Raw genomic sequence first — 27,710 nt, 5'->3', positions numbered from 1 at the left:
TACTTGGAACATGTCTTTTCCCTAAAATAGGACTTTAACTCTTTCTTGGAAATCTGTATTAAGACTAATTTTTGAGTCTTGACATTGCTTCTGAAGATATATGTTTAAATTACAGCTTTTATCATAATAAGTTGCATATTAGCCTCTGGACATACTAAAAGCTGTGCAAAAGTATTCCTGCCAGAGTATAGTAATTCATAACACAAAACAACTCTTTCATCACTACTTCCTTTTCCCTAAAATGTAAGATCAAAACTCAGTGAACCACAATAATGGTTGGAAAAGATAATATGAATTTAAAAAGACAAGTATCCCACTGTGCTAGAGAACACCAACACTTGAGGGCCTTAAGAAGTAGAAAATAAATGGTGTCCTTGGTTGTCACTTGCAGATTGTGGAGAGAATTGTGGGTCAAGGGAGAGACCAGTATGTCTCTACATAATGTAGTTTTTCCTATATTATGCCATGTGCCTGTCTTTTAGGCTGTAGGGTCACATGTATAGGAGAAAATAAGCCAATGAGTGTGACTTACCAAAAAGCCTAGATGCCAAAAAGAACTGAAATACTTGTTTTTTTCTTTATGTGTTAAGCTTTTCTTGTCTTTGATAGAATAAAGCTGAAGCAAGGTGTGAGGAAGCTGACTCCAAAGTAGAGAGCACAATTCATACTTATGAGTGAAAAACAAACTTGAATAGTCTGAGAGAAAAACTTAAAGATTGTATGTAAAGGTTTTAAACCATTATGCCAAGAGACCTTCAAGGTAGAGAACTTTTAAATTCTTGTTTCTCCGTTGAGTAGTGGTGTCTGGCACCTCACTTGATAGCTGTTACCTTCTGCAAGCTTTGTTTTTCTAAGATTTTAAGCTAGCCCCATAAGATTTTAACATTTGAATACCCTAGCCTACTAGGGAGTTATTTAGCTGAGAATTAGCTGTATATATTTTATTGTTGACTGTAAACTTGCTTTTTTTTTGAATTTTCTAAATTCTAAGTTCTCATTTTTAAAATTTACTTTCTCCTTAAGCTTTTGAGAGTGAGGAGGTAAATTCATTGCAGTTTTATCTAAATGTAAAAAACTTCGGTTATTGTTACTTGAACCAGGAATCCTGAATGAGATCTCACTCTAAATTTTAAGTATAGCAGATTCTGCCCTTGTTTGGAAAAAGTTGCTTGAGTGGCATCAAACTTAATGGAATCCCTCACCTTTTAATTTCTTTTTAAAAAGGGAGCAGCTTAAGGTCAGACTTGGTTAAATTCAGTTGGAGGAGAAGTGTTGGGGAATGAAAAAGATGAATCACAATTTTGTTGTTAGGGGTTTAAAACAAAAATTGCTAAAAATTGATATCCAGGCTTTCTCTTGATATTTGCTATTTGGCCTTTGTGAGCGCTTATTAGCACCTCCACTGGAGGTTGTGAAGGGATAGAGACGAAAAGCTAATTAGTTTAGCTTCCGATGTTTGCTAGCATAGAAGCTTTGCAGAAGTACTGGTCTAATAAGTTGAACTGTTCATATATTTCCTGGAGAACTGAGGATGTTTGAAGACCTTAAGCCCTCATTTCAAAAAATTTTGACTGCTGTCTTTTGCATTTACTACTTACCTCCTACTTTTCCCTTTGGCTTTCCAAGGAAATGAAAGAAGGGTTTTGGTATTGACTTTTAACATTTCCCTGGCATTGGAAAAATTAGTTTTTAAAAATCATATATTCAGTATTCTAAAAGGGTAAGGTTGATTTCAGTGAGGTCCCTGGAATTTGGGCAAAGACCTCCTCCTCGCCACTCCAAGAAGAAACTGTTTGCTTTTGAATTGCTTGGACCCTTCAAGAAGTGTCCGATTTTAGCATTGTTCAGAAACAATTTATTAGAGTTTGTTAGAAAAAGATGAGAGAAAAGTACCTTTTCCCTTTGTCTTTTGTGAGTTAGACTGGTAGGAAACTTGAATTCAGTGATAGGGTAGAAGTGTGGGATAAATATAAATAAATATCCTAATATAGTTATCCTTCAAAACAATTTTGTTTGTATGTTTTTAAACACAAATGCGATCATACCTGTTACAAGATCTTATTTTTCACTTAGTTATCTATTAGAGATTTTTCACATCAACATAAACAGTTCTTTTTAAAAATAGTTGCATAATATCCTACTGTGCCTTTTTAATTTAGGGATGGTTTTTTTGCATTAAAATTCTCCAGTGAAAGAACCGTGCATGTGTCTATGAGAATATTCCTATTGGATAGGCTCCTAGAAGAAGTACAGTTATTAAGTAAAAGTTCTGAGTAGTGACATTTAAAATTTTGATAGTTTTGCCTTCAAAAAGCTTATATAGCCAAATGTAATAGTTTAAAAAGTATAGTTAAAAAGTTTGCATGTGCTTGGCAGTGTAAATGACTGAAACTTGAAATAGATAAAGTCTGTTCTAGATTCAGGTGATTCTTGCTTCTTGTTGGATTGTTTCCACTTTATAATCAGACATCCCCATTAACTTCATAATGGGTATCTATCTAATATATTCAACTTAGAATACTTAGGTTAACTAACATGTTTTGGTCCACTGTCTGCCAGGCACAGTGCTACATGTAGGGGACAGAGATAAAACAAACATAACTCTCCTTTTAAGAAATACACAATCTAGAGTAGGGATGGAGGAGTGACAGAATTGGGAGTTTATATTTCAATATGAGCTGTTAACCAGGGTATCTGTCATGGGAGTGCAGGTAAGACCCTAGGAAGGGAGGGACACTTAACTCAACCTGGAATGAATGGGGAGTACTTTAAACATGTAATCTTGCAGCTAGAACATGAAAAGCAAAGGTGCAAGGGCATGGTGGAGCCTGGAACTATAAGATTCAAGTGGTTAGAGTGGAGACAGGTTAGAGATGAGGCTGAGTGTTAAAGGCAGGCAGTTATATGCTGCGTGGGAGTTTGGGTTCATCCTTACCCTAGAGTCACTGAAGGATTTTAAGCAGGAGCATAACACGATCAGATTTATTTTCCCTCCCTTCTTCCCTCTTTTCCTCCTTTCCTAGTAATCATTTTGGTAGTGGACACTAGATTGAAGGCTTGCTGAGACAGGAAGAAAGAACAGTTGGGAGATTATTACTGCCTGGATTACTGTAATACATAAGAGGTTCTGAACTAAGGCAGTGGTATTAAGGATGGAATGACTGTGTCTGTCATTCTACCAATTGAACACTCCCTATTTAAACTTCACAATTTAGTCAGAATGTCATCTCTTTCTGGAAGCATTCCTTGATCCCTTCAGGCAAAACACAGTGGTTTATCATCTGGGCTTACCTTAACCCCTAATTTCTGTATTCTTTTTTCTTTCTTTTTTTAAAAAATTTTTTATTGACGTATAGTCAGTTTACAATGTTATGTCAGTTTCTGGTGTACAGCACAGTGCTTTAGTCATTACATGAACATACATATATTTGTTTTCATATTCTTTCTCACCATAAGTTACTACAAGATACTGAATATAGTTCCCTGTGCTATATAGTATAAACTTACTGTTTATCTATTTTATATGTAGTAGTTAGTTAGTATCTGCAAATCTCTAACTCCCAATTTATCCCCCTCCCTACCCCGTTGGTAACCGAAAGTTTGTTTTCTATGTCTGTGAGTCTTTTTCTGTTTTGTAAATAAGTTCATTTGTCTTTTTTTTAGATCCCACATATTATATTCTTATCTTTGCCATTGATGACACTGCTATATAGTTCATAGCATCTCCAGCGTTAGACCATGAACTCCTGTAGTCTTCTGTTATTCATGTCTAGTATTAGTATACATTTAAGTAAGATCTGGTAGATGGTAAATCAGTGATTGGGATCAGAATTCATTCACATAGGGAATGTTGAGGGGCAGGACTTGATCGTGGATTTGGTGTTGGGGCCAGGGAATGAGTTTAGGAAGTAGCTGTGTGGGCAATGCTGAACCCTTTTTATTCTCTAGGTTTTAACTTAGTTGTTTTTCCCCACTCTCAGCTTGTGTGAGGGCCTCCTAATGTCCCCCAGGATTCCCTGATCACACAGTGTGTCTGTCTTCACTGGTCCATGTCATCCTTCTAGACAGCTGATATGGGGCTTTGAATGCTGTAGGCATTTTAATAAACTGTTTATTGGAGATTGTTCCTTGTTGACTTTCCTCTAAAGACTAAAATTCAGAATCCTAGTGTCCAGCAATTAAGGCCCTTTCAGGTTAAATCTAGCCTCATACTACCTAATATAGTGGTTAAACGCATGGACTTTAGAGTTAGAGATTTGAATTGGAATCCTGCCTCTGCAGCTTAGTAGTTGCACCTTAACTTCTGAGTATCATGTTTCCTTATCTATAAAATGAGAATAAGAGTACATACTTGTCTTATAATGTTATTGTGATGATTAAATGAGGGTGTATGTGTAAAACACTTAGCAGAGTGAACAGCTATCATAAGAATCTATCCTCACGTCAGAGCTATGATTCCCTTAGTAACTAAAAAGCTTAAGAAGCCTTGCCCTGTTGGCATAGGAAAGTGTTGGGGACTGAGGTGGTGAGGTCCATGTTATTCCTTTGTTTTATAATGAAAATTTTGCCTCCCACTTCCTATTGTATCCCGTAACAAACCTGCATTTGTTTCCATGGAAAAGAAATACTTTCCAGTGTGTCCTGTAATGTAGCTTTCAGTACTTTATCACAAATCACTACATAGCTGCTTTTTTCCTCTCTTTTTGCAAAGCTGCACATTTACCTCTTGGTTCATCCAAATTCTGTGGATCATCTCCCAAATCCTTCCCTATTATTTTGATTGTGTCCACCTCTTGATTAGAATTTCCTCTTCTTTCTCTGCTAAGCAAAATCTTACCACTTGAAGGCCTACTTCACCAAGTTTTTTTGACTATTCTAACCCTGTCAGTAAGTCCTTACTGTGCCCACTATGTACCAAGCTCTAGATAAAGTTAGTGAGCATGCACAGAAGGATGCTAAAGAACTTTTGCCTGTTTTGGGAATGGAATTAATAAATTACAAATTAGGAAACTTTCAGATAATTTTTATTAAGTGGTGACTTTAAGTGCAGTGTACGATTTAAGGAGGAAGAAAGTGATGTGAATCTGAATAGTATGGAAAAGTTCTTGTGGAGATGCTATATATGGAAGGATTGATTAAGTTTTGGGCTTCAAAAGTAGTTGGATCCTCCAGGTACAGGCAGCAGCATAGGGAAAGACTGTGGAGTTGAATCTGGGGAAAGTTGAAGGTCCATGCCACCTGGTGCACTTGCTTTGATAATTATTTTGAGTTTCATCATGAAGAATTTGGGCTCATGAAAAAGATACTACGGGCTATTCTAGAATAGAGAAGTGAGGTAATAAAAAGGCTTGGAGGACTGAGGCATCAGTCAGGAGGCTGTTATGATAATTTAGGTATGAGCTGATGTGGACCCGGACTGGATTTAGGTTAGTAGTGTTACGAATGGAGAAGGCATACCAGACCTGAACATCTTGATGAGAAATAAATGGAAGGATTTTATCATAAAGGAGCTGAACTTATGAAGGAAAAGAGAGCCTTCTCTCTCATCTTTTAAGAACCTTTATGTTTTCTGTTTGTGTCACTTGTTTGGCCCTTCTGTATACTTAGTCTCTTCCAAAGCCTGGAGGAGACTTTGGCCATTCTACTGTGGTGACACTCCTGTTGAGGTTCTTGTTGCATCCTGTCTGGATTATTTCAGTAGTCTTTTCATTGATCTTTGACTTTTTACTTTCTTTTAATCCATCCTACCCAACTGGTCTGTCTAAAGTGCAGTTCTCATGCGTCACTCCGCATTTGAAAAACCTTTAATAACATTCTGTGCCTTTAAGTCTGAGTAAAGGCTGGTTATTCAAGGTTGTCCATTTAATGATCTGGCTTCAGACTGCCTTTCTGCCTTTTTCTATACTGCTTCCTCTGTTAAAATATGCTTTTATATTTCAAGCAAATTGATTATTTCTTTTAACCTCCAGAATGTCCTGTGTTTTCTCACCGTTTTGCCTTTTCCCATGCCATTGCCTGTCACTAGAATGCCACATTACCTTCTTTGCCCTAGCCTTTTACATAATGAAATTTTAGCTAATTTTCAAGTTTCAGCTAAAATTTGGATAACTTTACAGACACTTCCCTATCTTTCCTCCACCTGTTTCTTTCTTTGCTTTGTGCAGAGTCATGAAGGAATGGTGGGAAGAGGTTAGTAGAAGCCACATTATGGGTAGGCTTTTCTTCCCCATCTGATTTTTGCTTCTGTTTTCAGTGAAACTGTGGTTGTTGGCCAAATGACCAAACCCTTCCCTTTGGGTCTCTGCAGCTGAACAACAGTTTTGCAAGGTGGATGCTGCCAGAGTATTCTGGAGGATAAGGCATGGTTTTCATTTGAAGTGTGGAGATAGTTTGACTTGCAGTATTTGAAGCGGCCGGATATGTATGCTTTCTGGAAATCTATATATATAGAAATATTTATGTATGTATAGAAATTTGTAGATACGGGGTTTATCTCTAGAGAGTGTTTCTCAATTCGGGGTGTGTGTGTGTGAGTGTGAGTGAGTGAGTGAGAGAGAGAGAGAGAGAGGTTTTGCCTAGGGGACATTTGGAGTGTCTAGAGACAGCTTTGGTTGTCAAAATTTGTAGGAGGTGCTGCTGACGTCTGGTGGGCGTAGAGGCCAGGGATGCTGCTGAATGTCCTGTAGTGCACAGCAGAGACCCCCCCCTTCCCCCCAGTAAAAATTGACACAAGTAACTAGTTCTGAGGTTAAGAAACTCTGCTCTAGGAGTATATTTTTGTTTCCTAAGTGCTTCTTGTGTTAGGTGAAAGTTTGTTCTTAAACCTATATTGCAGTTTATAAATACAGAATCGTAAGCACGGGAAGGAACCCTAGAGGTCACATATTTGAACTTTATTCTAACTTGTATCCTTCAGAACAGTGTTCTGCAAGATATTAATAGGTGTTATGGAGGAAAAAAGATGTTTATTTGTTAAAGTATTCAGTATACTGAAGTGCGTTGTGAATTTCTATCAGGGAAATTTTTACCAAATGTGTTTGCCTGCTGAAACCACTTGACATCTTCTAGTCCCCAAAATGTTTCCTTGGAACTGGGAGGGAAACTTAATTACTAGCCCCAACTTTTTGTAGTCTTTTAAAGGACCTTGATTAGATAGCTCCTTTCTTTTGTCTCTTCAGGCTTCCTGCTGAATCTTAATTTATGGCGGTGGCAACACGTACATTAGCTCTGTCTGTATTTTTTGGTCAGATTGTGGTTTATTAGATGAACTAAAAATTGGGATATTTTAGGTTTCTTTATTCCGAATATACCATATAACTTCACTATCCTCACCAGTAAATTGGAAATTATAATCCCAGCCTGCAACATACTGCCCAGGTTGTTACGAGGTTTAATAATTTATAGCTTTTAATGCTTTATATTCTTTGGAGAAAGGTGATTTATTATAAGCTTTGTGCTGTTTTTGTAGAACAGCTTAAGTTTGATCGTCTTTCTTGCCTCCAGATTATTGAGTAGTGAAGTTTTGGGGATTCAAGTGGGATGGGAATTATTGTTTTAATCAACATTTTGGTTTTTGTATTAAATTTAAGAATGTTATTGTGATATTTTGCTTTATTCAGATTTTTTGGTTCTTTAAGAATTTGTGCTATTTTCTTCTAGCTTTCTTTTCTTTTATTATACAAGCAATACACGTTTATGATGGAGACATTACATAAGCCAGAAAATAAAAGACAAAAGAATCTTACCACTTTTTTTTTTGAACAGAAATGAGGTCATAGTATGTTTTGTTTTGTAACACCTTTCTTCTTTCATTTAATACTTTTTCATGTCAGTAATATTTGTTTTTGTCTAGGTAATAATAATAATAGTGCAGTATGGGTGCTTGTGTCAGGCACTAGGTTAAGTAATTGAAAGTTTTAATTTAATCATCAAGTGGCCCTCTGAGATCGACTCTGTTATTTGCAGCTAAGAAAATTAAGGGAACAGAATAGTTAAATAATTTAAAAAAGTTTGGAGCTACGATGTGCATCTGGACCCGCTCCCCTTATCTGTGGGTATCTTTGGGGATAATATTGAATCTCAGCACAGCTTTTCAAGTCAGTGAAGTGAGAGGGGTATAGGGTTTTTGTTTTTGTTTATGAACAGATAAAGGAGTGGGAGATTTAAGAGTGCAGAATGGCATTTCTTCTGAAGAGGTTGCTTTTTCCCCCTCCCTACTTATTTAGATGATTGTTTTAGTAACTACTCTTTGCAGTGCGTCCTGTGGGGATATTGAGACCAAGGAGAGTATGTAAACAAAATAAACTTTGTCTTTGAGATGTATATGATTAATGTCAAGTTCACAGATGTGCTTTCAGAGGGTCAGAGAAATCTTGCAAGAGATGAGATTTGAGCCAGCAGATTTTTCTTTAAGTTGTGGATTTTTAAGAACTGAATAATTCTAAAATAACTTTGGAATGTTGACTGAGTACCTTCTGTGGTGTGATGTTAATTATGTCCTTCTTTTTATGTGTGCTGGGTGAGCATGGGTTTTCCTGAGTAAGTTTTGGGGAAACTGTGTAACATCTGTGTCCTTGCTGGGGTCCCCAGAGGGAGGCTGTTTCCTGCCATTGCTGAGAATTACTGTAGTGCTTTCGAGTCGTAGTGTACAGGTTCTCCTCTCACATGTTGTATTAATCATCTGGCATTGATAATTCCTCCTTGCATTGTTAGTATCAACTATGTATTGATACCAACTCAAAAGGAGGATATTGATTGGTGGGACAGATCAGATAGTGATTTTTGTTTATGGGAGAAAATGCTTTGCCTGCTATAAAATTGACAAGGTATTCTGAATAAACAACTTACATGGGTTTGTCAATGTAACACAGCTATATTGTATTAGGAATTATTTTTAAATTTAAAATCAGACAGGAAAAGTGGACATGAAACAGTGGTCACATGGAGTGCTGTTTGCCAGAAAGTCGATAAGGATAAAATTCTGTAATCCCCAGAAAATCCAGTTTAATGAACATTAAAATATAATCTTAGAATGAAACTTTTGGCAGTTAGGTAGAGCAATAGACAGATTTGACCTCTAAGTGTATTGACACATATTATGAAAAAAGCTTCTTAGCAGAACAAAATTAGTGAGTGGCATTATTTTACACTTTTGCAAATCTAATGTCTGGATTAATAAAAAAACAGCTGGGTTCTCTTATCAGCTTCTGTGATCATTCTATTGTGATGTTGTTTGGGGAGTATATAAAGAAAATCTGCCCTCATGCAGATGTGTAGTTTGGAAAAGAGAGAAGTATTTTAATGACCTTTTCAGATAAGTTGTGGATATTCTTTGACACTGTACCCAGACTTGACAACTAGTGGTTTCATGAAGGTTAGTTGCACTGTGGAATCTTAAACTGTATCAGGGAACTTTTCATACTCTGTTACATTAAAATCCATTGGCCTTCTTGCACTTACTTTTACCCATGCTCTAGTTTCTAATGAGCATTGGTCATTTGGTAGTTCACTGAGTTATGCAGATCTTCCAAATGTTGACACATTTCATTATGTGATATCAAATTCTCATTCATTAATATCAGCAGTAACCTAACCAGAATTTGCTTAGTTATTGGGGAAATGTTCAAGCTCATGGTGGTGGACACAAGTTTTCAAAATACTAATTTTTGCTTGAAAACTCAGATTTTATTATTGGCAACCAACATCATCATTGGTTTTCCTTGAATGACAGGTTCACTTTGTTCATTTTTGAGAAAATGTCTAACTGCTCAAGTCTGAATAACCATAGTTTGTCAGTTCTGCCAAGTAAAAATGATGTTCCATGAAAAAAGCTTCTAGTTCAACTTGCAACTCAGTTGTACTAATGCTTTTTCTTAGATTTCTTAAAGCAGCAGAAGTGCTTTATGTGTACTTCCCTTTCATCATACACACACACAGACACTTACATGCATATACTCGGGACTCAATGAGTGGAGATTTAATACAATTCATAATTTTAACATTTCATCAAGGATATCAGAGGTCATTGGCACTTTTTTTTTTTTAAAGCCGTGAATGAGTAGAAAATACAATAACCAAATGACTGTTTGGTGCTTCTGCCCTGATTTGTGCTAAGGTATCAGCAGTTTTGCTCAGATTTGTTTTTGCACTCTCATTGCAAATGTAAATACTGTGAGAAACAAAAGGCAAATAACATTTAATATTATTATGAAAATAGCTTCTATCTTGCAGGCCCCTAAAATGGTCTCTGAGCTCTCATGAAGTCCCGAGGTCACACTTTAGGAAGAGTTGACTTAGTTCTCTACACACATTTTCTTCTACTCTCAGACCAAATAAATCAAAGGGGATAAAGAAGAGGCAAATGGCTGAGGTTTTTAGTTTGGGTTACTAAATGAAAGCAATACCATTACCTGAGTTGATAGAACAGGGTGAGGAGTCAGTAGTTGGAAGAATGTTAATTTTGAGTTTCAGGGGGCTTGAGGAAAATAAAGGTGGGGTCTTGATAGGTGTAACTCAGCAAGTTTTTCTGAGCACTAGAAGGCCTTACTATGCCACTTCCTTGTTGTCAAGGAAGTGAGTTGAGAGAGAAGAGGACAGAAGGGGCCTTGCTGTGAAGGACATCAGGAAAGGAGAATTCTAAGAATGGGGGTGGTCAGCACTACCTAATGCTTCAGAGAAGTCAGACAGAATGAGGACTGAGACGACCATGAGATTTGATAATGAGATTACTGGTAACCTTTGCCAGAACAGTAGGAGTAGAAGCTAGATTATAGAAGACTGAAAAGTGCAGAGGCAGCTGTTTATAACTTCTTTCAAGAAGTTACGGAGTAAAGGGAAAGAGACATATTGATTAGGCAGTTAATTTGAGAGGTGGGCTGTGTTGAGGACAGTGAAAGAAGAGAAAACTGATGAAGCAGACTGGTATTACAGGTGTGATACAGTTAAGCTTTAGTATAATCTGTCTTGCAGAGAGGTGGGAAGCTGATGAACACTGAGTTTTTGGCCAGGAAAATACACAGACCTATGACATTTGGCATACGAACTTTTGGTAGGGATGGAGTTCCTTACGAATTATTTTCTCTTTAATTGCTGAGTGTTTTAGTTTGATACATTTGCTTTAAATCCACTTATTTCAAGAAGTTTTAAAGAGATTTTTCTTTTAAATCCAGATGACTTAACTAACAATCTGTGGCTACAATTTATGGTACAAGTGACAAAAAAGGATTGAATTCTTTCTCTAGTGCAGGGATTGTGGCCCCGCCTCAACACCCTCCCCCTCCCCCCTTGTGAAAGGATATTCAGGGTGTCCAGAAGGGTTTGAATGTTTTCTTTCTGGAGGCAGAGTTTGGATAACAGCCTCAAATAGTGTTTGTATTAAAAACATGTGTGTTGTTTTCTAATGTGCTTGTATTTCTAACTTCTTTTTCTTCTTTCTCTTCTAGTCTGTTCTCTGGGGAGGCAGTAAGGGGCTGTGGAGCTGGCCTCGGCACCGGGAGAGGCTGGACTTCCTGTCTCTCTGTGCTGAATGGCTGCGATGGCGCCCGCTCTCACTGACGCAGCCGCTGAAGCACACCATATCCGGTTCAAACTGGCTCCCCCATCCTCCACTTTGTCCCCTGGCAGTGCCGAAAATAACGGCAACGCCAACATCCTTATTGCTGCCAACGGAACCAAAAGAAAAGCCATTGCTACAGAGGATCCCAGTCTAGACTTCCGAAATAATCCTACCAAGGAAGACTTGGGAAAGCTGCAACCACTGGTGGCATCTTATCTCTGCTCCGATGTAACATCTGTTCCCTCAAAGGAGTCATTGAAATTGCAAGGTGTCTTCAGCAAGCAGACAGTCCTTAAATCTCACCCTCTCTTATCTCAGTCCTATGAACTCCGAGCTGAGCTGTTGGGGAGACAGCAAGTTTTGGAGTTTTCCTTAGAAAATCTTAGAACCATGAATACAAGTGGTCAGACCGCTTTGCCACAGGCACCTGTAAATGGGTTGGCAAAGAAATTGACTAAAAGTTCAACACATTCTGATCATGACAATTCCAGTCCCCTTAATGGGGGAAAAAGAGCTCTCACTTCATCTTCTCTTCAAGGGGGTGAAGTGGTGGCATCTGAATCTGGGGACTTGAAGGGGGGTTTGACCAATTGCACTCTTCCACATAGAAGCCTTGATGTAGAACACACAACTATATTTAGCAATAATAGCACTGCAAACAAATCTTCTGTAAATTCCATGGAACAGCCGGCACTTCAAGGAAGCAGTAGGTTATCACCTGACGCAGACTCCAGTTCTCACTTGGGGGGTGTCAAGTTAGAGGGTAAAAAGTCTCCCCTGTCTTCCATTCTTTTCAGTGCTTTAGATTCTGACACAAGGATAACAGCTTTACTGCGACGGCAGGCTGATATTGAGAGCCGCGCCCGCAGGTTACAGAAGCGCTTACAGGTTGTGCAAGCCAAGCAGGTGGAGAGGCATATACAGCATCAGCTAGGTGGGTTTTTAGAGAAAACTTTGAGCAAACTGCCAAACTTGGAATCCTTGAGGCCCCGGAGCCAGTTGATGCTGACTCGAAAGGCTGAAGCTGCATTGAGAAAAGCTGCCAGTGAGACCACCAGTTCAGAGGGACTTAGCAACTTCCTGAAAAGTGATTCAATTTCAGAAGAATTGGAGAGATTTACAGCCAGTGGTATAGCCAATCTGAGGTGCAGTGAACGAGCGTTTGATTCGGATGTCACTGACAGTAGTTCAGGAGGAGAGTCTGATATTGAAGAGGAAGAACTCACCAGAGCTGACCCTGAGCAGCGCCACGTACCCCTGTGAGTAGAAGAACCATGCATAATGTCATTCTTGAGGAATGTTCGGACAAGGGTGAAAGACTTGGTGTATTCCCATCATGGGAAGGGGGGAACTTCTTTGTATCTAGATCCCTAGGTTCTATTTATCTTTTTCTGATTTTAGGTAGGTGAGTGCATATATATCTGCTAGTAAAGAAACGGAAGATAGTTTTGGTATAATGTTGTTATGTTGCTGTAGGCTAAAAGCTGCTAATTTCCCATTGAAATCTTATTAAGAAAAAACTAGAAGACATCCAGTTTGTAAAACTATACCCATACTTCTTTCAGAGTGGATAATTATATTTCTTTTCAAGCTGTATGTAGGATATTTTTGTAAGTTTCTAAGGTTTGACTTAAGATTTTGTTGTTTCTAGTAAGTGGGGACAAAAGTTTAGTTGACCTAATTATGTTCACTAGAATTTATAGTTGCTTTTAATTGAGCTTTCAGCAGAAAATGTACCCAATCTTCAGTTTTAACTGTTGAGATTTCCTTACATTTTAAGGACTAAAAATCAGAAAATGCTTCAGAGTACTTTATAGATTGTCTCCAAGCACAATTTGCTTTCACAACCTAATTCTCTTCCTAAAAGAAACCGTCCTTATCAGATTTGGATTTTATTTTCTCTCAGCTAAATTAAATGTATTGACATATTTGGGATGAATTCTTACTGGTTTTTCAAAATCTGCTGGTTTGAGGAAATTTCTCCATAAGCTTTATGTGGCACTCCACGTGGGCCTGGTTGAATCAGAGATGCTTTACTCTTGTTCTTGCCTCCTAATCCTGCATTCAGCTCCTTACAGTAAACAAGGAAGTGCAGTATCTCTCCTTAAAGAGAAATCATTCTGCATTTATCTAGGCTTATGAGAGAGGGGAACATGAGATGTTGGAAAAGAGGGACAGGAGAGTTAATTAGTAGATCCTCTTTCATTTCCTCTTTGAGTAGGGATATTGTCAAGGTTGGATTACTGGAGAAGGCTGAAATCGGTGGATATGTTGGAGTAATTGGCTTTCTCGCCTGTAATAAAAAGGTGACTAAGATTTTCACTGGAGGCTTTGCTGAGACAGCTATGCTTTAAGCATAAATAAATTTCCTCTTTTCTCAGTTTTACTTATATTATCCACATGGATAACACTGTATATTGGAGTATGAAATTTTGGTTTATGTTTCTATTTTGAGGGAAAAAGTCCGGATAATTTTGTCGAGTTTTTTCCTTCTAGACCAAGTTCCATTACCATTTGTCAGTTTACTGTGCTGAAGAGTCCACCTTTTTTTTTTTTTTAAATGAAGGGGAGGTAATTGGGTTTATTTATTTATTTATATTTGGAGGAGGTACTGGGGGTTGAACCCAGGACCTTGTGCATTCTAAGCATGTGCTCTACTGCTTGAGCTATACCCTCCCTGCAGGAGTCCACTTCTATATTCAGATCTAAAGCAAATATATTTCAGAGCCTTGCTACTGCTGTAATAGTTATCTTTCCTTAAATGGATTAGTAGCGTAAATCAGCTTGCCACCCCCGCAGACTTTGCTGCATACCACTGTTTTAAGAAATCTTGGTTAACAGCTGAATATTTTGTGTTAAAGAGTAATTTTGTGTAACATACTGTAGTTGAAGCATTTTCAGTTTCATGTACTTATTTTGTGTGTTTGAGGAAGAAAAACACTTAGAATCTATAAGCTTACTGTTTTCAGGATACATTGTATTGAAAACATTTCAAAGTTTTGATAATGCTGTGGGTAACTGTTCCAACCTAGTGAAATCAAAATGCCTAGGAGAGAACTTCTCTTACTTCATGGGGTAATCTAGTGATTTGAAAAGACCTCTTAGTTATTCACTCACTTGATTTTGGGCATTCTTTTCACGTAATGGTTTGTTGATTGGAAGAGTATGAATTATGAGGACAGCTAAGGGATCATTTTAGGAAACTTTTTGGAATCAGTTGCATCCTCTTACAATGAAGTTAACTAAATAATGCTTTAAAAAGTTGAATTTCCATGCTTCAGATCATATTAAAGTAAGGACAGTTTGGACACTAAAAGTACTGCCAAGTAAATATACTTGAATTTAAATTAAAACCACTGATATGAATACTTTTTAAGTTCCTGTTAAGCAGAGTCACCAGATTGACTTCTAAGGCTGGTATTTAGCCAGGTGTTTGTTGATGTTCTTAGTATTTTTAAAGATTTTTGGCAATTGGCCAATGAGAGTGGAGGCATTGGTTTGATTGAAAAAGAAAAAAAAGTAGGGGGATATTGTTCTTTGGGTGCTGAGAAGCCTTTTCTTTGTGATTTAATAGTCCCTCCTAAATCTCATAACCACAATTATAATTCTTAAGAATCCTAGAATAAGAAGTTAGTTCACTCTTCAGGAGCTTGATACAGCTGGTGTATTTCAAATTTTTTACTTTCAAGTAGCCTGTCTAATATTACAATCCTTTGCTGAAGTACTGCTGTCTGAAATAAAGTAACCAGATTTTGTCTGGGAAAATATTTAGTAGGGGAGACGAATTGTTTTCAAATGATGTTGCTTGAATTACAAGTGGATGGTTCTGTGAAAATTACAAGCTTTCATCAAGAATTAACTTAGGTTTTTCCTTCTTTCCTACCTTTTTTCCAAAAGGGAAAACAATCATCCATAAGTCCCAGGCACATAGTAGCAGTAGTAGAATGGTTTTTATATGTTGTTGAATTTTGACAAATTATGTTTATCATTGTATTATTTTACTGTTGGTAAATTCTACATTGCTGAATGAGACATGCTAGAACAGTTCTTTGCTTTTCCTTTATTAATTTTTTATTATGATTTTGTTTAGTTTTAAACTTACATCTTTTTATTTTAAGCTCTTTTTGGAAAAGCATCCAGAAATGTTATGTATATCTTCCTGTCTCAGTACATGTAACTACTTCTTTGAAAATTCTGCACCATGTTGAGTTTGACCTATACCATTGTTCAGTAACATCACTGTGGAAGGAACAGGAATTTAAACATCATCTCCTTGATCGAGGAACTAGGAAGGAAGCTGTATGTTTCAATAAATATCTCAATGTTTATTTCTTAATTGCAGAAGTAGAAATAAAAGCATTTAGTTATTTCACGTGTATGTAATAGAACTGATGAGTGTGTGCTTGTGTGCCCACATTCTGTTCACTTCAGTTTTTCTTTATATTCCTCCTCTTTACCCTCTAAGGGTTTTCTTATGCTGTTTTGGTATGAATTCCTGGACCCATGCCTGATTTTGCTAAATTTTCATTTTCTTGGCCCTTGTGTTTATGAACTTCCATAGTAAGTACTTGTCGATAAGGAAATATTTTTTGCCAGATATTTTCTTAAATGTGTTCTTAGATCATCAGTGTTCTGGGTACCTGGACATTGTGTGTGTGTGTGTGTGTGTGTGTGTGTATATATATATATATATATATATACACACACACACATATTTTGCCCCCCTCCATAAACTGTTACTATAAGCTTGTCTTGAGGATCACTATAAAAATGATTCCATAAAACATTTCATTGAGACTACTGGAATATATGTTGTTTTATATATATTAAATATATATTTATATTACATAATGCCTTCTTTATAAGGACTTTGGGGCAAAGCTATGCAACCAAGAATAATTGCATTTTTTCCCTAAGCTTTTAAGTCTGTTTTTACTACCTGGCTGTTATAATTTGTGTTGTTCACTAGGTTTCCATTTTTCAGTTGGCTTTTGGAAGTTTAGGGCCAAGCTTGTAGGTCTTATTGTTGTACTTTTTTTCCAAAGCCTCATTCTTGTTTTATTTTCTTATTTTTATTTTTGGTTTAATTTATTCTAATCTGTGTATTATTTGTCTGATAGCCTCCTGTAGTCTAGTCCAGATCAGGATTGAATAAAAATAAACTAGATTCTTAGTAGTGACACTAGAGAAGTTACTTGAATTTTGGATTGTCTAGATTGCAGTGACTTTCCTTTGTTTCTGGGGAATTCACCCTCTTAGAGTTGTTTGTGAATACTTTAAGGTATAATGAATTGCTAGTGTGTTTGTAGGGTTTGCTTTTTAGATACTGTGGAATGCTTTGTTATATAGCTCTTAACTTGAATTTATTAAGTATACATAGATAATGTTGCCAGAGGTGGCTATCAACTTGATTTGTCCTTATTTTCCTGTTCCTTATTCTTTTACAGAATGATGGAATGAGAGCAATATTAACTCGGAGGCCTAATGTTTAACCCCTCTGTGCTACAAACTAGCTGTAGGGCTAATTATGTAACCACTTTTCTACTAAAAATGAGGAAATTGATCTCTAGGATTCAAACTACTTTGAATTGTGACAACTCTATCTTTAAATGACATTGATGGAGCTATACTCAGCACTGTTATTTTTGGATTTGAGGAAGCTGAGGCAAAAGTCCTGTAAGTCACTGGTGTACATCAAAACAAAATGGTTTTCTTGACTTGGTGACTTCGAGCTTTTTGATTCTTTTAGTACCTTACAACCTCCCCACCTCCCTAATCCATTAAAATGATTATTGTCTATCTTAGCATGTGGGGTATATATGTCTTAGAGAACTTACTTCCCAGCTGAGTAAACCTTCATTTTCCAAACACCTTTGTTTAATTTAACCTGATCACCTTTGATTTAATGCTTGATGTTTTTTCTGCTAGCCTGCATATGACATCCAGTGGCAGAAATAGGAACTTACGTATTTTCTCCTCCTTCCTTTCCCCCTCCCCCTCTTTTTTCTAAGAAGTTATGTAGATAGTGAGAATTATTCTTGGTGCTTCTTACGTGATTCTGAAGGAAGGAAGTTAGGCAGCAAGAATTTGGGGGCTACTCATGGCTGCAGATCTAGTTGCTTCAAATGTTTTCTGTTGCCTTGTGACTGGTGTTTTCATTCTCTAAAATTGAGTGAAGTACCGTTGACTCTTGAACAGTACAGGGGCTGGGGCGCCCACCCTCTGTGCAGTTGAAAATCAATGTATAACTTATAGTTAGCCCTCAGTATCTGTGGATTCAACCAACTGCTGACTGTATTTACTGTTGGAAAAAAACAACATGTAAGTGGGTGTGCAGAGTTTAAAACCGTGCTGTTCTGAGGTCAACTGTACTCTTTTAAAATGATCATGTAATAAGTACTTATTGAATGAGCAAATGTGTAAGACATGAGATGCCATAGGTGAATAAACTGAGTATCAAATTTATATAGTTTTGATGTGTGTTGGCAACATAAGATAAAGATTTAGAACAGTGCATGGCATATAGTAATATATGGTAAATGCTGGGTGATACAAATGAAATAGGAAGAGATCACAGCTGGTTGATGGAAATGGAAAGAAAGAATATTAGAAATGAGCCTTAAAGGATGACTATGATTTTGATACAAGGTTTTCTTTTGGTTGTGGCCCAATGGGGTATGTCAGTACAGGTAGAAGGCATAGCATACACAGAGAGGACAGAGGCCGAAAGGCATGGGGCTTTGGTGGCTAGAGTGGGGATACTTTCCAGATCTAGTAATAAAGTGTAATGAATGAAATGTAAATAGGTAAGTGTAATAAATGTAATGTGAAAAGGAAAAGAAAATTCCAGAGATGGTGCAGAACCAGATTTAATGGGACTTAATAACAAAGGTTGTATGGGGCAGTGAAAGAAGGATCATCATAGATGATTGAAGTTTCAAGCTTGGATGACTATAAGAACACAGCTTGCAAAATAAACCTGTGTAGCTCATGAGGGTCCATGTTCTGTACCTAGTGTCTTAAAAATGAAGGTTTCTATATTCTTTTTAAGTTCCAGCAACTGTTAAAAATCAGGAAATGGACTTAAACAGAGACGAAGGAGTTGACTACATTTATATGTGTACCCATTTTCTTGTTCATCCTTTAATCTTTGTTTTCTATGTGTTCTTATGGTACTTGAGAGATGCTTCCTGGTAAGATAGAACTGAAGGAGATAGAACTGAGTACTGTTGAAATTCAGTTCGTCTGAAACCTGGGTGATTACAGAGCCCAGGAAGATTTTGACTGAACTGATTTGGTTGAGCTAGGAAACATTTTAAACCAACTTTGTCTAATTGGACAACATAATTTGAAATATGTTGTTAGGGAAAAAAATAATAGCATAACATTGTTGAATATTTTGAGGTTGATAGTGTTGTAAATGCTTTCTATGCATTAATTTATTTAATCCTCACCGTACAGTAAGGTAGAGATTATCTTAGTTTTGCAGACTCAGACTGAGAAATGAAAAGTTGAGATAACTTGCTTAATGCCACAGAACTAATAAGTAATCAGGGTACAGCTGTCCCTCGGTATCCGCACGGGGTTAATTCCAAGAGCCCTGCAGATACCAAAATCCAAGGATGCTCAGATTCCTTGTATAAAATGGCCTAGAACAATGAGTACAGTCAGCCCTCTGTATCTGTGGATTCAACCAGTCTTGGTTGGAAAACTGGGCGTTGGGAGGGCCAACTCTGTTTATCCACAACCTGGGCATAAACTAGCCATTTTAGTGGAAATGAATCAAATTGTCCTTTAGATTTGGTTGATGAGATCTACCAAACATCATGTAAAATATGACACTTAACTTTATATTCAATAAACTTAAGTAATATTAAGTAATTTGATAATATATTTTGAGGAAAGTTATACCAAATATACCTTTTAACTTTTGCAGTACCATTACTCATTTCTTTCGTGGAATGGAAGTTGGATGTGTTGGATGGGGCATTTTGCTAGGGTAGACATAGCATCTAAGGAAGTGGCTGGAGTGATTTTTTTTTTAAGAGAAGGAAACGGGAATTAATACATATTGATCATACCTTCTATATGTTAGGTGGTTTGTATTTGGTAAATCTTTAAAACATTGATATTAAGGTGATGTCTTCATTTACCTTTGAGACTCAGGACCGTAGATACATATGTTAAATGATTTTCTTGAGGTCATGGTGAAGATAAAAGCTAGTTCTTCATTACTGCACTTTCTACTGTTTTTCTCCTACAACTGTTTTGAGGAGGAGCAGAAAGAAGATTCTTCTTGGAGAAATGAAGCACCCTGAAGGCATGTAGCTCTTTAGATGCCTCTGATGGCACAGTATGGGCATGACATTGACCATGAGGGATGGTGGGAAGGTTACATAGTTTCTTTCTACTAAAATAATCTAGGGAAGTGACTTGTTTCTTATTTTATCATTAAATGGGTAAAATAAACATTTTTGACATTCTAAAGGAATGATTTATATTTTAACTTATGTGGAAAAATCCTCTTATTTCCTTAGTTACTGGAAAAATATCTTTTAAGATACGAAAGTATTTTATGTTTTTATTTTATTTTATATTTTATATTTTATTTTATGTTTTCTCCTTTAGCCTTCCCTGTGCTTGCAGCTGATATGAGTTCTAAGCATGTACTTAGTATTTGTTGAAGTATTTTCATCATGAAATCTCTGGTAAATCTGGTTACTATAAGAACTTGAAAGACATGAAATAGCAGTTGAAGACTATTCTGATTGGTTTTCAGCCCACCTACATGAATTTGTGTCATTTCATTGTCTGAGTATAAGATTTATCATTAACATTTGAAAATCACCAGAAAACCTGAAGGATGAACTAGAGGTTACTACTTTTCTTAGCATTTGTGGGATTAGTTCTAAAGAGGGAGCAATACAGTAGAAACAGTTTTGGACTACTATTGAGAATTGTTAATATTAGTTTTGTCTTTTAATCCTCCTACGTTTAAATTCCTCACTTACAAAATCTGGATTATCTGTTTTGAAAATTGTTGTTTGTTTTGTAACGATGAGACCCTGGCCAGGATGGCAAAGGCCTTTGTCACTGTTAACGGTACTGTCTGTTTTGCTGAGGTATGTTGAGCAGCCAGGCAACCCTCTGTGTAGCTCAGGCTGCCTGTGTTTCCTTGGGGAGTCTGCAGACTGGGTCCCACAAGGGAGTTAATGGCAGAGCTGCAGCGGTCTGCTCACTTCTTTCCGTCATGAGGCAACTTGGTGCCAGTGTGTGTGCCTGTGTGTAACTGGTTTTGTTGTTGTTGTTGTTGTTTTTTAATCTTTTTTCTTTTATTGTGTTCCACTTGTGGCAGTGAAGAAATTTGAAAGTAAAATTACACAGTATGGACCCTGAGGATGGGGTATAGTGAGAGTGAAGACAAAGGCCTTTACCGGATGAGTGTCCTTTTCACTAAAGAGAGCTGTTTTTGGAGTGTTATGCTTTGGAAATAAATATCCCTAATGAAAAACATCTATCTCTACTCTTCCCCTAATAAGCAAAAGAATTTTTAAAGTTTTTCATTTTTTTTTTAAACAAAACAATAAGAAGTTCTGTTGTTCCTGTTTCTTTCCCAGAAACGATTTAAAACTATTACAGATTGTAAAGTTCATTTATGTAGAACAAATAAAGAGACTGGTTGTCTTTTCACACTGCAAAATATCAAAGATAGAACTTCAGTTACTGCTTTTTAGATACATAAAGTTACCATGATTGAATCCTTCATTGATTCATTTAGTTGCCTTTCATGACTTTTGCTTAGAGAATGAAAAGATTTAGGTTTTTTCTTCAAAAAATTTCTTCAGATCTTGAGAGTTTTCAGCTTAGTTGCTGTAACCTCTGTTTCTCTAGATTTCCAACTGGGTGAAAATGTTTTTCTTTTTAAACTGGCACTCCTCCAGCAGATTTTTCCAGCAAGTATTCTTTGAGCACACCCTATGCCTAGTGAATTTTGCAAGATCTTTATTCACAAGGCTGGAAGACAGGCCGGTTCTCTCTTTGTAAGATGAAAACAGTGAGGCTTGCTTAAGATTCATTTTGTTTCTTCCCAGCTTTTTTGAAATTGATCTCTTATGCAAATACATTCAAGCATTCACAGAAGTAATTTGACTTGGAAGTTTAAGTGGAAAGGCTAATTTTGTACTTGCAGGAAGTTTGCTTGGTGCAATAATTGTCTTCCCAAATGATAATTCTCTTAATTTGCTCTTAATAATAACTTGGTATAAGTAAGTCTCAGATCCAAGAGTTAAGAGGTGTGAGGTGACTTTGATATTTGCAAGTATCCATTCAAGATGTCAATGTGATAGGTATATACTTGGTTTCACATTTTGTTAGGTGTGAGGTTATTATTTCCATTAATATCTAAAGCAGTGTTAGATATACTTCCATGTTTTACTCTAATATATTGTGATAGTATTAGATGAGAAAAATTTCCCTGATTTCATCCAGGAACAGTAAGATTTTCTGGCACACTTATGGAAACGTAAAGTACAGTTTTGCCCTTGGGTGTTTCCTGGCAGGCCAGCCTTCAAAAGCTAACAGTTGGTATTATCAGAAGAGTTACCAGTGTTGATAATCTGAGTAGAAACTAAGGTGTGTCATCATTGAGAGTAGTCAAAAGTGTCCCTGGGGCAGTTCCAGAAAAGAAGATCCAGAATTCTCTGAGCAGAGAATAAACATAAAAATTTTCAAGGTAACTCTTAATTATTTGGAAAAGAGCCATTCAGGATCCTCTATCATCAAGATAAACCTTGCCCTCAAAGGGCAAGGAAACAATTCTCTGATAGTAAAATAAGGAATGATGAAAACACTTAAGGAGAATTGAGAACTTGGTTCCTGCCTTCAAGGAATAATTTATGTGACTGATTTTTTCCCCTCTCCATGTTTAAGTAGAAAAGGAAGCATTAGAATTAGGCAGTTTTGCTCAGTACTGGATACATGATACAGGTGTTAAATGCTGAAATTTAGGAGGAAGGAGTGTTTACTGTGGGCTAGTAAGTAAGGGCATCAGAAGAGCTGAGAAGAGATGGAACTTTAGTTTGGATCAAGGAGGGCACTTCGGTTTCCAAGAGGAAATAAGATGTTTCAGATTCAAGAGTGAGGGGCCTCAGATGAGGATGTTTTGTAGGGTTAACAGGGAAGAGAACTGTATGCTAGAGATAAAAGTTTCAAGAAAGTGAAAGATGAGGTTGGTAGGGTAAGTTGGGGTCACATTGTTTTTGAATGCCAGGCTAGTACATTTGGATTTTATCGTAAAAATAGTGCAAAATTACTAACATGGATTGGCATAGTTAAAGTGCTCATAAAGGTATCGTTGAAAGTGGTTGTGGACTGGATGAATTGGAAGTGTTGGATAGTTTGGAGCAGGGCAAGACTTAAAAGCAAGTAGCCTAGCTGCAAATTAAAGTCTTTTGAACCAGGGCGATGGACACGTAATGAAGCACAGATTTGTCATTTACAAACAAGAAACAGGGACAGACAGGTCAAGTGACTGTGCTGAAGATTATTAGAATAAAAGTCAAGGTTGTGCTGGAGCTCTTGACTCCAAGTCTAACGTATTTCACTGATTACACACTTAAGGAAACTTGGTGACGTGATTGGATATTTGATTCTTGAAAATTGGCAGAATATTGATGTAACTAGCAGAGGCAAGAAGAGATTGTCAATGTTTGGGGAGGGAAAGAAATGGAATGAAATTATTTGGAGTGAAAGGCCTTTTGTTGGAGAAGAGTTTCTCTAAGAAGAATGACTATGTTTAGCTTTTATGTTTAGCTCTTGAAGTTTTTTTATTTGAATTAAAATTGAAGTATAATTGACATATATTGTATTAGTTTCAGGTTTACAACATAATGATTTGATATTTTTATATACTGTGAAATGGTCACCACAGTAAGTCTGGTAAACATCCATCATAAATGGTTACAGATTTTTTTTTCTTGTGATGAAAACTTCTAAGATTTACTATCTTACCAGTTTTTAAATATGTAATACAGTATTATTAACTGGTTGCCATGCTGTACATTACATCCCCATAACTTACTTATTTTATGACTAGAAGTTTGTATCTTATGACTCCCTTCATTTTGCACCCCACCACACACTTGCCCCTGGCAACTAATCACCAGTCCGTTTTCTATGCAGCTCTTTTTTGTATACGGTTTGAGGCAAGAATGTCATTCCCTCTCCCCTTCCTGCCCACCCTCCCATGGATAACCAGTTGTCCTTAACCAGTATATTGAGTAGATCATTCTTTTTCTATGATTAGCAATGCTGCTTTGATTGTAAACTAAATTCATATAAATGTCTGTTAACATTTTGTCTTCTGTTTCATTGATCCAACATCAATTCCTGCATCAAAAGCACACTGTTTGAATTATTAAAGCTTTGCATGATGCAGTGTTACTCTACATACTATCTCTAATATAAGCCATAGCTTTAAATATCTGAAGTAACTGCACAAATACATATGTTTGTGAGGGCACTGTTCTTGCTCATTATCTTCTTCCATATGAATTTTATATCATTTTATCAGCTTCCTTCAAATCATGTTGGGATTTGGATTGTGACTGTACGTTAATTTGGAGATGTCACATCTTTTGGGGGATAATTAGGTTTATTTATTTTTTAATGGGTGTAGTGAGGGGCGATAATGACATCTTGACAACGTTAGGTCTTCCAAACTTGCGATACTTTTCTCTGTTGAAGTCCTTTATGTCTAGAGTAAAAGTTAAAAGTTATACTTTTCTTTTTGTAGGCTTTGCATATTTATTTCTATGTATTTTATAGATTTTAATGCTATTAAGAATGAGATTATTTCTTGTTGGTATGTGGGAAAATTCTTTTTATATGTTGATTTTGTTTGTTTGGCTGCTGAATTTTCCTATTAGCATGTCTTTCAGTTATTTGATTTTTACTAGGTGGACAATCAGTGATAGATGGTGACATTTTTGTTTTCTTTTCAAGTGTTAGACTTCGTGTTTCTTTTTCTTGTCCGATTGCATAGACTGGAATCCTCTAGTACATGGTTGAATAGTACCAGAGGTATGGAGACTTTCTTATCTGGGTCTTAACTTTAATCAGAGAAGTTATGTTTTGCCACTGAGTGTGATTTGTGCTATAGGTGTGTGATACTTGTCCATTGTTAGGATAGAAGTTAAAAGGATAGTTGTAATCTCACTCAATAAAGATTTTTGTTACAACCGAGTAGTAAATATTATCAATGACTTTTCAGTATCTGTGGACGTAGTAATGCATATATTTTTCTTTTAGAGCTCTTAAATGATTTCCTGATGCTGATTAATCCTTGAATTCACTCAGCAAATATTTGTTGTGTGCTTATTGTTTGCAGTGCTCTTCAGAGCACTGGAAATGGAGCAATGAACAAAATAGACAAGAATATCTCTGGAGTATACATTCCAGTGGGGATTTCTTATCATTGTCAGATAGTGACTTTCTGGATGACCTGGATTATTCTTTTAATATATGTCAAATGGGATTTTTAAGTGTTTTGGGGGGTGGGCTGCTTTCCCTCCTCCATGTTTGTAACTTGAGATAGCCTATAGTTTACTTTTTGACTGGCTTTGGTGTGGCAGGCTCATAGATTGATGTGGTCAGTTTTTCCCATCTTTTTCTGTGCTTGGGAAGAGTTAACAAGAGTTATCTGTCCACTGATGTTTTTGATGGAACTTGACTGTTAAAATGTCTTGAGCTAGTTGCCACTATACTTCTATGAGTAGGTCTTTGCTTATATTTTAAACTTTTTCTGTGGTTATTGTCTTAAGGTTTTTAACCTCTTCCTTCAAGACCAAATTTTGGCAATGCATTTTCCTAGAAAATCACTCATCTTGCCTAGATTTTCAGATTTATTGGCATGAAATTCTACCTAGATAATCTCTTAAAATCTTCCCAAAGATTTATTATTTGTACTTCTTTACTCTGTTGTTGAACCTACTTTCATTTATTTATTTTTTCCTTCTTAGATTCAAAGTTTTCTGCTTTATTATCAATTAGCTTTTTATAAAAACTTATCTTGATTATATTGATTGACTTTGCCTTTTGTTTATAATTTTTATTTCATTGGTTTTTTAATTTTTTTTGGATTTTTAATAAAAGCTTCTTTAAAAATTACTTTATTTTAAATTTATTATTATTTTTTAAATGGAGGTACTGGGGATAGAACTCAGAACCTCGTGCATGCTAAGCATGTGCTCTACCACTGAGCTTCTTCCCCCCCAAATCTTCCTTAAGTTTTACATTTAGGTCGTTTATTTTCAGTCTGCCTTATTTTCTTAAATAAGCATTCAAGTCTATAGTGTTTCCTCTTGTGTTTTTTGGCCAACTTCTAAGTGTTTGGTGTGTCATGTCTTCATTATTCATTTCTAAAAAGGAGAGCAATTTTAGTTTACTTTCAGCAGAATTATTTAGAAAGATACATTCAATTTCCTTCCTTCTCCTTCCTCTCTTCCTCGCTTTCTCTCTTTCTTTCTTTCACCATCCTTTAAAAAAAAGTTGGTTTCTAGTTTTGTTACTTTGTGTTAAAGAATGTGGCCTGTATGCTTTCTGATTTTTGGAATGTGAGCTATGTCTTTATGACCCATTACACGGTCAATTGTTTAACCTTTTATGGGTATTTGAAAAATATATGTTCTGTTTAGATATAAAATTCTATATGTAAATAAGTAGTCATTATTTTTACTAGATTCATGATACTCATCAAAGTTTTACCTCAGTTACTCATTGCATTTAATGTTGCACAGTGTGTGAAACTTTAGAGTCTTGTCCACCTGATTTGAATTTAGGCTCTGAATTGATAGCTCTGTGATCTTTTGCACTTTAGTTTCTTCTGTAACATGGGACTTACTAATGCCTACTGAATGGGGTTTTTTGTTAGGATACAGGGAACAATGTATGTAAAAAAGCCTATATATTCAAAAGTGTGGCTCATAAATAATAGTACTCATATTTAACATTTTGATTATATATCCATTGTTGGACACTATTGTCAGTTTTCTATGCAGTGAGTACTCTTTGTACATTGTGTACTTTCTTTTAATTGGGTTCTGCTTCAAAGGGTATCATTTAGGTGACTGTTTACCCCTAGATTGCTTTCTGAAAGAGTTACATCACTTTATAGGCTGTCATTGATATGTGTGTTGCCAGTTTAACTTATAGCTTAGATGTTATTACTCTTATTTAGAAAAATGAATGTAATAGGTTCACAATGATACTTTATCTGGATTTTAAAAATACTTTGGAAGACAAAATACTTTTCTAATATTTACAAGCTTTTTTCCTGAAATTTGTGACATCTTCATTTGTCATTTTAGTAATAGCTGCCATAAGATAGGATTGTTTTCAGGCTACCTTCTAAATGGGCTTCTTTATTTTTTCATTTTTTCAGTTTTATTAGGTAAAATTGATACAATTTGACTGCACATATACAATATATTGCAAGTAAATAACATATACAATATCTGCACATTTTAAAATTTACATGTATAAACTGTTCATTGTTTCTGAGAACAAGTTTAGAGCTCTAGCTTTTTAAACTTATATATAGTTATCAAAGGAATAAAGCCATCCCCAAAATAAGAATCAACAGAATTCAGTAATCTAGTCATAAAAGACAGTCAAATGTGCTTACACACAGTCAAGAAATCAGTCATCCAAGTTATAAGTAATAAGTAGTTCATTTGTGTCGTTTTTTTAGATTCCACATATAAGCCATCTAAATAGGCTTCTTATAGGTTGTAGGAACTACAGATTGTTTCCCTCCTGTTTGTGTGATTTTCCAGAAATAAATTTGTTTCGGAGGTATTTCCCAAAATAGGCTCTATTGACATTTTGGGCCAGAGAGCTGTTTGTTGTGAGGCGCTGCCCAGTGCATTATAAGATGTTGAATAGCATCTCTGGTCACTACCTACTGAGTAAGAGTAGCACTCTCTCTTCCCCTGGTTGTGACAACAAAATACATCTCTCTACATATTTTACCACATGTGTCCTGGGTGGGGGGAACAAAATCACCTTTGGTTGAGACCCTCTGGATTAGTCTTCTTTATATCTCTTTGGAGAGAAAAGGGCACTAATGTCAACTTTATGCTGAATGCCAGGAATGCCT

General features: G+C 36.3%; 1 protein-coding gene across 3 annotated transcripts in view; it reads left to right on the top strand.

Annotated features, from left to right (window-relative positions):
• Nucleotides 1-27,710, top strand: part of KANSL1 (KAT8 regulatory NSL complex subunit 1) — a 163,511-nt gene that overhangs the window by 28,613 nt on the left and 107,188 nt on the right. For all 3 annotated transcript variants that reach the window (XM_015235177.3, XM_031685559.2, XM_015235176.3), the window contains one exon: nucleotides 11,442-12,813. In XM_015235177.3, coding sequence (XP_015090663.1) covers nucleotides 11,525-12,813 — 1,289 coding nt within the window. In that variant the 5' untranslated portion in view covers nucleotides 11,442-11,524. The remainder of the gene's footprint in view (nucleotides 1-11,441; nucleotides 12,814-27,710) is intronic.

Source organism: Vicugna pacos, chromosome 16 (genome assembly GCF_048564905.1).
Source record: "Vicugna pacos chromosome 16, VicPac4, whole genome shotgun sequence".
Lineage (NCBI taxonomy): Eukaryota > Metazoa > Chordata > Mammalia > Artiodactyla > Camelidae > Vicugna > Vicugna pacos.
Note: the sequence above shows the minus strand (reverse complement) of the source record. Positions and strands in the feature narration are given on the sequence as shown.